General features: G+C 46.6%; 1 protein-coding gene across 1 annotated transcript in view; it reads left to right on the forward strand.

Moving 5' to 3' along the window:
• The window catches only part of LOC119442365 (neuronal acetylcholine receptor subunit alpha-10-like), a 175,269-nt gene extending 161,603 nt beyond the window's left edge, over positions 1–13,666 (forward strand). Inside the window, exons 6-7 of the mRNA XM_037707220.2 lie at positions 9,260–9,617; positions 10,517–13,666. Coding sequence (XP_037563148.1) covers positions 9,260–9,617; positions 10,517–11,211 — 1,053 coding nt within the window. The 3' untranslated portion in view covers positions 11,212–13,666. The remainder of the gene's footprint in view (positions 1–9,259; positions 9,618–10,516) is intronic.
• The last annotated feature ends 1,101 nt before the right edge of the window (positions 13,667–14,767 follow it).

The raw sequence follows: 14,767 nt of genomic DNA on the forward strand, positions 1-14,767 counted from the left end.
AAGTTATATAACGTCGTATCTGATGCTACCAAGCCAATGAAAAGAGTCCCGGTTCGACTGCCATTACAAGCTGTCAACTTGAAAAGGCCATTAATTTACAGACTATTCGTTCTTGGATCGTCGGTTTCAACGAGACGTGTTATATCAGAGGCATCTTCGATGGAGGCAGTCAACGCACGTTCACTAAGGAGGACCTGGTGGCGCTGGTGGGACTAAAAATCATTATATACGTATGCCTAGCGGTGAACACGTTTGCGTCAGACGCTCCTTCTCGTGTGAGAAATTACAATGTCGTCGAGGTTTGTCTACGTAGTCAATTTGATGACAGCGAGCACATCATTGAAGCGATAGCCATGCCAGTAATCTGCCACGACATCCCTGCCACGGCTATAGAATGTTCCTTCGCAGCCAAATTACGAGAGCAAAGTTACCTGCTCGCGGACGACCAAACTGTGCCTCGAAGATGTGGGGAGAAAGGCATTAGCCTGCTCATAGCATCTGATCAACTGTGGAACATCTTGAGCGGCGACATCATACGCAGCATGAAAGTGCAAGGATTGGTGGCGGTTGTTGCGAAGTCCGAGGGTCCGAGCGGCCACCAAGCGTCCATGGATGGTGCCGGGCCAGGTACCGGGAGAAGGAGAGGCCCAGAGCCACGTCGAAGAGATGGGAAAAGGGTTTAATATACAAATTTACATGATCTGGTTTTCATGTCCGACACCTCACAACACTTCAGCTCTTCTTTTTATCCCTTCCGTTTCCCTCTTTCACACAACGAGGGAATGCACTTTATTTCTTCTTAGCCAATGACCACCTCCGACCAGTTCACCATATCCCGCCCATGAGCGTCGCCCCCGTGCCACCGAGCTCCGCCTCCAATCTTACCTGGTCACCCCCGAACACAGGCAGCGGTTGACACCTTGGGAACCAAACGTTGATGTGGCCCCCACGGGAATGCTAGACGCTGGCCCCTTGCAAGAGTCGCCTCTCCGTAGCGGTCCGTTCGCTGAAGCCACCATTTCCAGGGAGGGCGGTGGCTGGTGTCTCGAAAGGGGGCTCCAGGTTGGCGCGTCACAGTCGGCGCCGGGCCTCGTCATAGTTCGGGCGGCGCTGGTAATTCACGGAAACGCACCAAAGGGCGACTTTGCTGTTTAGCGACGCATGAGGCCGATGAATCATTGCAGCCTGGAGACTAATTGCTCATCCATCAGTCCCAGGTGACTGACTGACACTCCTCTGCCGCGAGAAACGACAAGCGTGAAGAGCACTTGATAGCGTCACGTCTGTCGATGAGGCCTCCTTTGTCCTGAAGGACCGCCAGACACAACACGGTCAAGACCACAAGACCACTCTCGGCTGGACGCTGCAAGGTCCTGTCACGAAAACGAGCTTCATAAACGGAACATCCAAAATGATGATCTGCGTCCTGCGAGTGCAAGCTGAAGAAACTAAAGGATTAGACCAAAGCACACTGGAGTACTTTTGGACGTTGGATGCTATGGGAATTGCGCCAAAGGAAGCAACTCATGGGCATCCAGACACGTGGGCTGTTTTCCAACGTAAAATTGCAAAGATTGGAAAGCGGTACTAAACAGCCATGCCGTGTAAAGAATCAGATATTGAGCTGCTACAAGACAATTACGGCGTCGCACTCAATCGTTTACGAAATCTGGTTAAGTGCATCTCGAAGCCCGATACGATACGGCGATTCGTCGACACATTGTTTCCGGCCATGCTGAAGTTGTACTCGAGAAGGAATAGATAGATGGCCCTGCCTACTAAATGCCACACAGGTAGGTTATTCTTGAGGACTCACTCACAACCAAGCTGCGCGTGGTTTTTGATGCGTCCTCTCACGCCAAAGGAGAGAGATCTCTGAACAGTTGCCTCGAAGCTGGCCCGAACCTAAACCCGGACTTACTGCAGGCTCTCCTTCGCTTCAGATGATACGTAGTGCCTATGACAGCAGACATCGAGAAGGCGTTCCTGCAAGTGGAGTTACGAAAAGAGGACCGTTACATGTTCATATTTCTCTGGTTTGACAAAAGACCTGCTGTTCCTTTCAAGGAAGAAGCGGTAGAGGTTTGGCGTATGACCAAAGTACCCTATGTATCTACAGCAAGTTCATTCGTGCTTACGGCTACTATACAGCATCACTTGAAGACACAAGTTCATCCCGAGAAAAGTGCCGTAGCATAGCTACTTCTGAAATCCTTTTACGTCGATGACCACTTGTTTGGAGCGAATGACTTAGAAGCAGTGGTCACTCTTTACAAGTGCACGAAAGAGCTGATGGATGATGCTGGCATGCCTTTAAAGAAATGGAGATCAAGCTGTAGGCAACTAGAACGACTGTTCGACTCCAATGATGCTCTTACCCCTCTAGCCTATGAGAACGCTGGACATCAAGAGAGAGTGCTGGGTATGTGTTGGTCCAAAGCAACGGACGCCTTCATCTACAACCTCTTTAACATATTTACTTTCTTGGAGAAGGCAAAGTACACTAAGCGTTTTGTCCTCCAGACAGTGTCAAGGATCTACGACCCATTAGGATTTCTCGCGCCGTACGTAGTGCAAGGAAAAATGCTCTTTCAGAAGTTAAGGGTTTCGAAGGCCGACTGGGACGAATATCTTCCTGATCACATTGCGGAAAAGTGGCACGACTGGAGAAACGAGTTGATCCGTTTGTCCAAAGTCAACGTTCCCCGTCACCTCATGAGTGGAGTTGCAGAACCGCGTGACCATCAGCTACACGTTTTCGTCGACGCAAGCACAAAGGCATACTGAGCTTGTGTATAACTTCGTGTAGAAGATGTGAATGGGAGCGTGGCAAGCACTCTGATTGTAGCCAAGTCAAGGATAGCCCCACTGAAAGCTCTATCATTGCCGCGACTAGAGCTAATGGGTGCGTTGACAGAAAGCAGTCTGTTAAAATATATAGTGGAAAGCTGCGGAGATCTCATGCCAAGAGCACAATGTTTTCTTTGGACTGACGAAACCATAGTGCTTGGCTAGTTACAGCGAGCGCTTTCGACTTTAGACGCCTTTGTGAAGAACCAAGTCACAGAAATTCTGTCTATTACTTCGGAATGTAGCTGGCGGCATTGTCCAGGAGAACCCAATCCTGCTGATATACTGACCCGAGGTGTTTCCTTAGATGCACTGGCTACCCAGGTAGACTGGGGGCAAGGACCAGCTTGGCTGAGTAACGACTCGGAAAAATGGCCAGCTGTGAATCATTCACAGCCCCAAATCAACGACATCTTAGGGATAACAGCGACAGAACCAACGACGCTTCACTCTACAGGAAACGCAGTGCAGTTAACCCCACTGATAGACGCCACAATGTTCAGTTCACTGCACAAGGTTCTCTGTGTCACAGCATGGGTGCAGCGCTTTGTCTCCAACGTCAAATGCAAGATTAAAAAGCAGGAGTCATCTCTGCTGAAGAAATATTGGCAGCAGAGAGATACTGGATCCGGCAAGTTCAAACTGAATCGTTTCCCGAAGAGAGGAGTTGGCTGCTAGAAAGACAGGGTTGCCCAGTAATTCATGGATAGCACAACTACACCCATTTCTCGACGATAACGGGCTTCTACGCGTCAGAGGAAGCCTACAAAACCTCACAGACTGCCGAGACGTGAAGCATCCATTGCTACTTCCAAGTCGACATCGTTTCACCGAGCTGGTATTTGCGGATGCCCTTCGTCTAGTCATGCATGGAGGAGTAACGGCGATTATACACAACGTGCGCGAATGATTCTGGGTCCCAAGAGCACGACAAGCGGCAAAGAAAGCAATGAACCGATGCCTTCTATGCATCCGTTTTCGCACGAAACCGACAGTGACGCCGTACCCGCCGCTTCCAGTGTGCCGGGTCGAAAGGACGAAACCGTTCGACACTACAGGACATGATATTGCCAGACCATTGTATGCGAAGTCATCCGAGAGCTCCGACAGGAAAATGTACATCGTACTTTTCACATGTGCAGTAACAAGAGCACTGCATTTGAAACTGGTCTCGGATATGTCTTCACCTGCGTTCCTGTTGGCATTCCGGCGTTTCATTGCAAGAAGGCGACTGCGAGGTACCATATACTCCGACAATGCCTTAACCTTTAGGAGAACGTCGCGGGAGCTACAAAAAATATGGAAAGTCCTACGACAAGACGACTTCCAGGCTTACATTGCGAACGAAAGAATTCAATGAAAGTTCAGTCGTCGAAGCGGACCCCATGGTGGGGAGGCTGGTGGGAACGGTTGGTCGGAACCGTAAAATAGCACTCCGCAAAGTTTTAGGTCGAAGTTGTCTGTGCGCAGAAGAACTTTCAACTATTATGACTGAGATTGAAGCGGTGCTCAATTCACGGCCACTAACGTATTGTGATAAACAGGCAGGCGAGCCTGTAGCCCTCACGCCAGCGCATTCCCTAGTGGGCCAGCAACTTACGACGTTACCAGAAGAGAGACATTGTTAGACCGAGTAACCAGCCATGATGGCAACGACTATCAGCGACGCTTTCAACATCTACAAAAAAACGATGAATGACTTCTGGAAGCAATGGAAACATGAATATTTGCTGCGACTACCATCGGCTCATCGCTCACCCGCGCATCACTCAAGAAATTTAAAGGTCGGCGACATCGTAATAGTCTACATTCCTAACACGCCCAAGTTATTCTGGCCGCTAGCCCGGGTTCAAGAGTTGTACCCAGGCACTGACGGATTTGGGCGTGCCTGTTTAATCCGATTACAGGCAGGCAAAGTCTTCAAGAGGCCAGTGGAGAAGCTACATCGTCTGGAACTAGATGTAACCTCATTTGAGGCCCCGGAGGATGTCGGAGATTAGCAGACGACGAAGAAAAATCATGAATCGTGGGCTACTGCCTCCGCGGCTGGCGCCAAGAAGTGTGCGCACCTTTATCATGATGTTACCTTTTGTGTTCGTCTCTCGCCATTAAAGGCTTTGTTGTGTGTCTCGTGGATCCGTCTTTTCTTGTGACGCGACCTATAAGTGGCCGGCGTTCCGCAACAGACGCCTTATGTTGATGTATGGTCTTTTTTCTCCTATTATCCTCAGATTAAATTTTTCAGCACTGGTGTTTGGTTTTAAGCCTTGGCGTCAGTGGTAGGCAAACTTACCGACCCAGACGGCACATTACTGCAGATCCATTGGTTCACAAAATAGTCTTCGGTATAGAGCCATTAGTGCACGTTTGTCGTCATTTACATTTCTTTCGGCATAGCAACCGAGCATTAACGCTCTAACACTGTTATAGACTCAAGCTTTCCACCTGCGTTACCGCGGGGTTAGGTGCTGGGTTACTTACATTCGTAAGCATGCTTTAGTTAGAATAATCGGTGAAAGTGTAGCAAAGGAGATGAAGGGGCTAGAGCTCTCAAAAGATGAGCTCGATAAGCTGAACTCTTATTCGAAAGTTTCACATAATCCTATTTTCTTAGCATGCAGTTCATCCTACGCAAACAGTGTCTACCAAAAAAAAAAAAAAGCGACGCATCCAATTTCCTCAACCAACTCGACAAGACAGGGAAAAGGTCGATTGCGAACACAAACTCGTTAACAAGTGCAACGTCAATAAAACAAAACCATTTACTTACAACTTCTTGATAAATTGCTTGCAGGAAAGTTAACTGTACACTGCGATCCCAGTCAAATTGCTTTAACACAACTTCAAGAGAGATCGACAGCCTTTTAGAAGCGCTCCAAGTCCGCTAATGTTAGTCCAAACAAGATGCACACTAAGATGTACGCAAGATGTACACTCCTACGCTCCTTGCAACCACTGCTTGCGGGTGTGCGCTACATTTTGGCAAATTCGATTAGCAGTGCATTCGGGTGAGTGTTCTGAGATTGTATAAGGGTAATCTTCTTAGTCAAGAGTCCACCAGTGCGTAGCTATAGTAGCCAACGAGCTTGTCATATACGCTCGTTTCAAAGTCGTGGCGATTGTCCGCCGACTAGTTATTCAAAACTGCGTTGAGAAGTAAAAACCAATTGACCACAGTACATCAAGAGTTCTCTCAGTGATTTATCAAATAACAGACACCACCTAACCTACATACACGCCTTTTCATTTAGCGCTGCGTTTCACCCTTGTAATAGCACTCATGGACGGCTAAAAATGAATCATCCCTGTTCACGACGGCGGCAAGAGCTCATTCTCACATACTCTTTTACGTTCTGCGCAGCTAATGGTCATGTTTAGTTACTGCCATTAGGTTGTTTAAGTGTGCAATGATCATGCACGTGTCATCATTTAACAAAGCATTACGCGGCGAGTATTTAAAAAAAAAGCTACTTTTCTCTATTGGATTACGAACTTACTCTGGTACTTAGTTCAACGCTGGCAGCCATAGTTTAATAACTTAGCGTAGCAAACCAGACGCTTGTTTGTTTGACGACCCAAGCTTTCCTCTCCTAACATGGAGTGCTGCGGACGCCAGCAAGCAAGTGAAGGGGGCTGAACGGCGACCAGAGCCGTGGGCTCAAACCCGGCGGCGACCGGCTGTGCTGCCACCTGGCCACTAAAGCACGCGGCACAGTATAATCAGAGAACATCGCGTCCTAGCCATTTTAATATCTTGGTGTACGACACCTAACCCTGTCACTGCAAAGCATGGTGACTTCGGTGCGCATACGCAATTTTATGTGCGCGTGAAGTTGAAGTGTCATTTTATTGGTTAACCGGATGTCACCACCGACGCGCTCTATCTTGGGCTCTTTGTAATAACTACTGTTCTAATGGTTTACTGCCATTGCCATATATTGCAGATTACAGTACAACTAGTTGTCGGCTCCCTAAGGGCACATCATTCTCATCTTTCAAAGATCTCTGATGATCATTTAGCTTCTCTTCCCGAGCAGTGACCTCGAGCTACATTTTCGCAACCGATCACTGCTCACGAAGACGGTAAACCGTCAGATTATACACCAAGGCAAAGGTTTCATTCCCTTAAAGGAGCTTTCGACAGTCTCATATGTAGCTCACGATTCTTAAAGTTACAACAAAAATATTAAGAAAACACTGATTATTCAGAGAAGTGTTGTTGGTACCAATTTAGTTTTTAGAAGTTCCGATATGCTAGAGTGAAACTATTGTTTCCTTGAAAAACTGCCAGAAAGACTCTTTTATTTCGTATATTAAAGTGAGATACCGCCATATTTAGCACAATAATGTATGTATTATAAAATTTAAATATGGGCCCTTCGTCATACCTAACACGAAAGGAAATTAATCCGATAATGCTTCTTTAGAGACTGGCGACTCTTGTGCTGCTTTATAGGTTGTTAAATATGGGAAGACTGGCTATCCCAGAATCTTAGCCAACAATTACATCAAGAAAAAGAGAAGAGTTAACGAAGCAATAAAAACTATCGAAACAAATCCATGAATCAAGTAAAGGAGAGAAAGAAATAGGTTTTACGTACGAACAATTCACAGAAACACAGAGTAAAGAGTGAAAAAAACTGCTCACAGGGCATTGATCAAGTCGCTGTCCACGACAAAATCCCGCAGTGCTTTGAGATTCAATCTTTGTTGGGGTACGACTATAAGGTCGAAGGATGTCCATCTAATGCATTGAAACGTCTGCGAAGAATTTATCACTGTCTTGGCACAACTCTCATTTTGTGCGTCAGTAAGCCAGTGCTCCAATAAAGCTTCTGTGGTGCCCTCGGACGGAGACCAGCCTGTTTATCCGTCACGTGTTTGATTTCGGAGCGCGGTAGACTCATCATTCTGCGAGTGAAATGCGAAGATATCCATGTACAGAGTCTAAAGATGACGATTCACGATACAGAAACGCGAGTCGATGTTCAATTAAGTATGTAGACCTGGTGACTAAAATTAATTTAAAGTATTTCACTGTGGCGTTAGTGAAAACCGTTGCTGATATGAGCGCGACTTATAAATCATGCGATTGACTAACGTAATAATGTGCTTCAATGCGCTTTACATGTACCGCCTCAAGTGTCGTGCTCTGGGCGTGACGCACCATTTTACACATGCAAAGCACCAGCTCGTAATGTTTGCCTCCTGACATTTTTGGCGACAAGCGGAGAGCCAACTATGTCGAAATCTCTTATCTCTGCCTCGGTAATGCCTCAGCAGATAACATATACTCGCTAAATGCCACTCCTTCCTCTTGATAGACGTATGCGATATGGATTCATAAAATTATATACGCTTGGCATAAACATGTTTTCTTGACATTAATAAATAAGATGTTGGCACCAACACATGATGCCGGGTACTCTTTTTCACATGAGTAACACGGAAATGTATCGCACATCAGATAGGTTAGAACGATACATTATAAAACGACATTTAGATAAACCAAAGCACAACATTGCACCATGGAGAAATACAGCTAAACATCTCACAAACACTACACGTACAGTAGAGACACAGGGCATCACAAGAGCGAAAAGCGCATACCATATCATAAATATAATAATTTCGTATACATAAAATATGTTCACCAGGCATAAATGCACATGCACCATTATTCAAGTGCATCACATCCATTTAAGTCACAACAATGCGAAGTCAATGAAACCAGAGGAAGCGTAGGAGAAATTAAATATTATGTTTGACTGAAATAGTAGAAATAATAATAACGTAGAGGGAAGTGGAAGTGGACAAAAATACGTGCAGGGGTAATGCGCGGAGAACAAGCACTGCAGTAATGGGACAAAAGGGATACATAAATTAAGAGGTGGGGGTCGAGTGCAGCCAACTGCAGCGAACAGGTGCAAACGGCGGATGCACTGCATCAAAGGATAGAAAGGGAAAGCAAGGCTTGGCCCACATGCTCTCTGACCAAACATGCAACGCTGACTTTTCTTTCAGATACCCGACACGATGTAGCGCGTCGGCTGCCCTGTGCCTGTATGTTTACATGCAGGCCCTTCTTCTGACGCTAAGGTCGTGCGATATCAATGCGCCATCACACCATCGCATTTATATGAATGCTGCACATAAGATGAGACAGCAAAAAAAAGAAAGAAAGAAAAGGTAGAAAAGCTCAAACAGGTGCACGATCGGTTTGCTACCCTACACAAGGGAAGGAGTGCAAGCGATGGGAATTAAAGGAAGGAAAGGAAGCAATGATGCCATTTCATCCGGAGCTATATGCATTAAAGATAATCGTATAGTACTGATGTGTAGACCCTAATCAATCATCAGTCAACCAGAATGGTCCAGCACGTGACCAATCAAAATTGCTCACGTGCAGGTGGACATCCAGAATCGCACGTCTGAGGTCGACCTGGTCAACTACATGCCGAACGGCGAGTGGGAGCTGCTCGAGGCGCGAATGGTGCGCAACGTGGTGTACTACCCGTGCTGTCCGGACCAGCCCTTCCCGGACATCACGGTGGTTCTGGTTATCAGGCGCAAGACGCTCTACTACATGTACAACGTGGTCATGCCCTGCATCATGATGTCCGTACTCACTCTGCTTGTCTTCTGTCTACCGCCGGACTCGGGCGAGAAGATCGCACTCGGCGTCACAGTGCTGCTCGCATTCTCCGTGTTCATGCTGGCCATAGCGGAGAAGATGCCCGAGACATCAGAGTCCATACCCTTACTAGGTCAGTGCACCCGATACATGAGTACGAAATGAAGCTCCCGACCTTCAATCTTAAAGTATGTGGGGCACCTTAATCCGCTCGCACAGTTCTAAGCGCTAGGAAAACGGCGGCACATTGAGTTGGGAATCGGACTATAATAAGATGGAGGTTGCATGAGCTGAGGAAGGTGGATATGACAGCAATAAAATGCTTCTACTAGGCAGGTTATCCTCCGTACTGCGATCGAAATACGATATATAACCCCTTCTGACCATTTTCACATGTACGGGAAAATGCAGCTCTTAGAGTTCGCATGCTTAAAGTTGTTTCACAGCGGCACCCTAAACGTATAGTAGCATTTTATAAGTGCAAATTTGTATGTGCGAAAAAAAAGGCATCTGTATTTTAAATAATGGCAACTACCACATAGGCATGAATGTTCTGGTTATTTCTTTATAAAATATAAGCTTAACCACAGAAATAACCAGCTCTGAAATGATATCATCAATAATATCAAAATTTCAAAAATATGCACTTAAGCGCCAGGCCTTATTTTATACATGCTGCAACATGACACTTGGTGCCGCAGTTTGCTATAATTGGTGCAAAGTCTGAAGAAAATTATTCAGTATATTCAAACTCGGGAACTACTTAAATGAAAGTTACCGATGACGAACAAAACGTTACTTTGATCTTCCGTAATGTTACCAGGTTTAGAGTGTAACTTAACAACCGTTGGAGCGTGGCGCAGTTTCATCTGGTCGATTCAAATATGGGCGGATCCCTTGGTGTGTTATGCACATAACCTATGTGGACTCTGCGCAAGGCAACAGTTAGAGGTTCGGTATTGTTAACTCATACTCGAAGTGCATGATGAATCGATGTATTCTCACAATGTCGCTCGTTCAACCGAAATGCAGGAATCTACCTCACGGCCGTGATGGCCATCACATCCATCTCGGTCGTGATGACAGTGATCGTGCTCAACTTCCACTACCGTGGTCCCAGCCGCAAGGAAGTGCCGGCGTGGCTCCGCCGTTTCCTGCTCGACCGATCTTCATCCGGTCGCGGGTGGTTCTCGAGGCCGGCGCGCCGCAAGACAGTCGGCGACAACCACGTGCACTTCTACGACTTGCCGTCGCGCACAGCGCCTGCCAAGGACCGCTCCGACCTCGACGACGACGGCGACGGTGGCCGGCGGCCGGCCGACGATACCTTCCGGCTCGTGGTCGACAGCGTCCTGATCGGCGGCGAAGACCGCTACCCGCGTGGCGAGTACGCCGAGCACTCCGCGAGCAACGAGTCACCGAGCCCTGTCATCCACGGCGACGCGGCGCGAAACAACGCCTCCGCAACAGCCAGGCACCGACGGTGTCGCAGTGGCGCAGGCAGTGGCGGCGGATCCACTAAGCGCGTGCAGGAAGAAGTGCTGCGGACTTTGCGGTACCTACTGGAGAAGCAACAACGGGAAGAGCACCTCACCCGGACTGTAAATGAGTGGCGACAGATTGCGCTCGTGATAGACCGCACGCTCTTCTGGTTCTTCCTGATCATCACAGCCGTCTCATCCATCTGCTTCCTTGTTGTCATACCTATGCAGAGGCGGGGACTGTGACTGTGACTTGAGCAGAGTTGTCTGCTAGTTCGTCATATGGTGATGTGCTGAAAGATAGTGGGGGGGGAGGGAGAAGAGAGAAAAAGGATATGTGTGTTACCGTCTTGGCTGTCTGGGGCGGTGTACGCCTTGCCTTAGTTGGGCCTGAACTTTCTGTTTGCCGTAGTCGCAGGGGGTGACAAAACAAGCCGTGGCCGAGCTGCGGTTCTGGCCCTTTCCGCGAGTAAACGCTGGAGGGCATATGCACTATTTTATTGTAAATAAACATTACGGCGAGTTCCCGACTAAGATTATTTAAAATAGATCTAGCAGCCCGGTTCGGCCATGCACATCTCAGGATTGCACAGATATGTTTTATGAACGCTTTGTTGCGCTTAAGATGCAGTAACAGACGAATTAGGAGAGCATATAAAATAAGTAAATAAATAAATAATAATTAATTAATAAATGCACATCTGGCTGTACCTGACAGAAAGAAATCTTATTTGTCAAGGCGACACGTATTCAAAACTGCAAGCCTTTAGGTATGTCCGAGTTTCATTACGTAATATGTACTACGAGCTCCGAACTTTGTGCTTTAACACAGGCAAAAATAACAATGCTGCTAGTCAAGACGGTAACACATGCCACATATTCAATATATGAAATTCTTGTTCACCGGAACAATTACGAATATCTTGCTTGTTAAAAATGTTTTATTTGTGCCAGATGGGCCGCATGTTCGCAAGAACAAATCAACGTGAACGAGACAACCGGCATACAAAGTGCTGTCAGAGTGCTTGAACGCTCCGGTTCTGTGACTACAGAGATGGGACATTTCACTTCATTAGCAGAATACCTGTTCTCACAAACTTCAGCAAACACTACATCTCCATGGAGACAGGCCATGCTGTTATATGTTATGAAGCTTATGCTTGTTGTTAGTGAGCTGTACCGCCACGTACAAAGCGTGTTGAAAAAGAACTTGGAGTAGTGTGCTCGAGAACAAAATTAAAATGCAACCGACTGCACTTAGTTAACGAGTGACAACTATGGTGCTTGGGATATTTCCAGAGACTAACTTTGCCCCAACCGTCCCCGAGACAAGTTTCGCGCAATATTCCTTGGGGATCTAAGCTTTATTCATAGTGCGACAGAGGAAGCACATTTATGATTTGCTGGTCATATCTTAAAAACAAAAACATCGTAGGTTGCGGCACCCACTATCACACAAGTTACATAGACGTGCCAAAATATGTAGGCAGGAAGCCTGGTTTTGTCTTTAGCAAAATGTCATATTGTTCCTTTCAAGTAACTTCTGTTGTGGCATGTGCATGAAAGTTCCACGCCCATTGATTCCTCCCCCCCCCCCCCCTCTTTTTTTAGCTTCACTGTCAACAATGATCTTGCGGAAAATCGTATACAGATAAAGTAAAGGTGTATCATCAGCCTTGGTACGTGCCCCAATACACGTACCAGTTTTCTGTGAATATGATATATAACACGCAAACCACTGAGTTCGTTATCGAACAAACATGTTTCTCACGCGAATAGATTACAGCGCTAATAAACAGCTTTTATTAAGCTTTAGCGTTTTGCATCTCCTCACTGGAGATAAAAGAGCGCGTGAATCTTCAGAGAACTGCTCAGAGTCATCCAAGCGCGCGTTTGCTCAATAGTACGTTATTATTAGTACTTCTGCTGTATATATATGTATGTTGTGCTAGCGAGTTGCTGTCCATGACTTGCTGCTGTGGTAGTGATTTTATACATCCATCGTGCAATCATGTGGTTTGTTGCAAGCACATGGGTGATAAAAGAAACTACTACAGCGACCAAAAGTGTTTGTGTTCCTTCGTTGCTGTTGACGATGATGAGCGGTCGGTGACGTAGAAAAGTCATCCGGAACGGTATGTTAACGATAAGGCATCTTTACATCGAGAATACCAGCAAAATAGAAACGAAGCGTGCATGGAGCAACTGCGACCAATCCACGACACTGACTTTTTGTGACTTGGTGCTTGAGGGCTCAACTCAGGGAAGCCTGAAATTTTAACGCTTATACGTAGCCTCGCGCACCACAACCCCCACCTTGAAGGCTGAGTCGGCCAGAAAATATTGTTATCTTTTGCCTGGCTATCGCTTGCTGTTGTGGAGCCTCCTTAAGTTCATTTATATGCACCTATACAGTCGTTCTTCTGACGCTCCAGTCATATCACTGCTCAGACCGAAATGCGGACGAGGGCCTGAGCAGCGGTCTGACTTGAGCGCACGAATTTATGTTCTCGCACAGCACAATTACTTGGTTAAACTTTTTTTATCAAATTTCAATGTGGGTCTTGTGTTAGCCGGAGTAGGAAATCTGCTTGCATCCATGCACGCGTGCTGCATTAGCCTTACTTGTGTTTCTTTGGCCACGAAATATTTTGTTCCTGTTCTTCCAATAAATGACCACTATCGTAGTGACTCTTTCTTCTATAGCCGAGTAATCCCGAAAAACACAACAAAGATGATGAGTGGAAAAACGCAATTTGGCATTGACGACCCGTAAAGAACGAAAACCAGTCATCTCTCAATCTCTCTTACTTTTGCTCTATCGTACTTATACACCGGCGAACATATACGCAGGGGCAAAAAGAGGAAGTTGGAGATACAAGAAACTGCACGATGCGCCACTTTGGTCTGGATGTCCAAAAAATCTGGGCCCGAATTCGCAAAAACTTCTTACGCTAGAATTGTTCGTACGAAATAATTTCAGCCAAGCCGGAATGCACTACATGTTATTATCTAAGGTGACCGGCCATTACCACATAGTACGTACAAAAGAAAATCTTTGTAAATCTGCCCCCTGATTTCACGACTCCCAAACCAGACAATAGTTCTAGGGCATGCCGTGAAAGCGTAACTTCTCTCACATGCCTAAAATGAACACCTATAAATTCCCGCTCCTACAAATCTTAGTCTTTTTGCGTAGTGTACTTTACAGCGAGTGTGTCTTTTTTTTTTTCCTCAAGAAAAGGAGTCCACCATGACAAGGCCACACTAATGGAAGAGTGTTCGTGAAGAGGAAGTTGCGGGAAAACACGTAGGTATTAGGTGTTTAAACAAATTTTTCTGCCATATATTACATGTATCAATATAATCTTTTTATCGGTATCGCGCTTCCTTGGCAGAAGTCGACTGAGAAGAAACCTCTATAAGGCACCCAGCATAGGATACCGGGCCCACGGTGAGTGAACCGTCGGGCCGTGATCGTCGGGGTGTCCGTTTTGCCGTCGTGCTATCGTTGAAATTCAGCGCTCATCCTGCAATCATCGCCATCGGTCATCTTCGTCGTTGTGTAGCTGTCTTCATTCTTGTCATCGTCAATGTTACGTCTTCATTGTCGCCACCGTCGTCCTGTTCGTTATCCTGTCATCCTGGCCATTTTTTTGTCAGGCCAGCTACCACTAACTTCGGCGGCCACCACAAGGTCCCCTTTCGGTGCCCTTGTACAAATTTTTACTGGTCCCGACAGCCACCAAAAAGTATATTGCTACGCTCTCAGCATTCGCGTGCTCTCTGCATGCCTTTCAAC

The sequence above is a fragment of the Dermacentor silvarum genome, chromosome 2, assembly GCF_013339745.2.
Source record: "Dermacentor silvarum isolate Dsil-2018 chromosome 2, BIME_Dsil_1.4, whole genome shotgun sequence".
Classification (NCBI taxonomy): Eukaryota; Metazoa; Arthropoda; class Arachnida; order Ixodida; family Ixodidae; genus Dermacentor; species Dermacentor silvarum.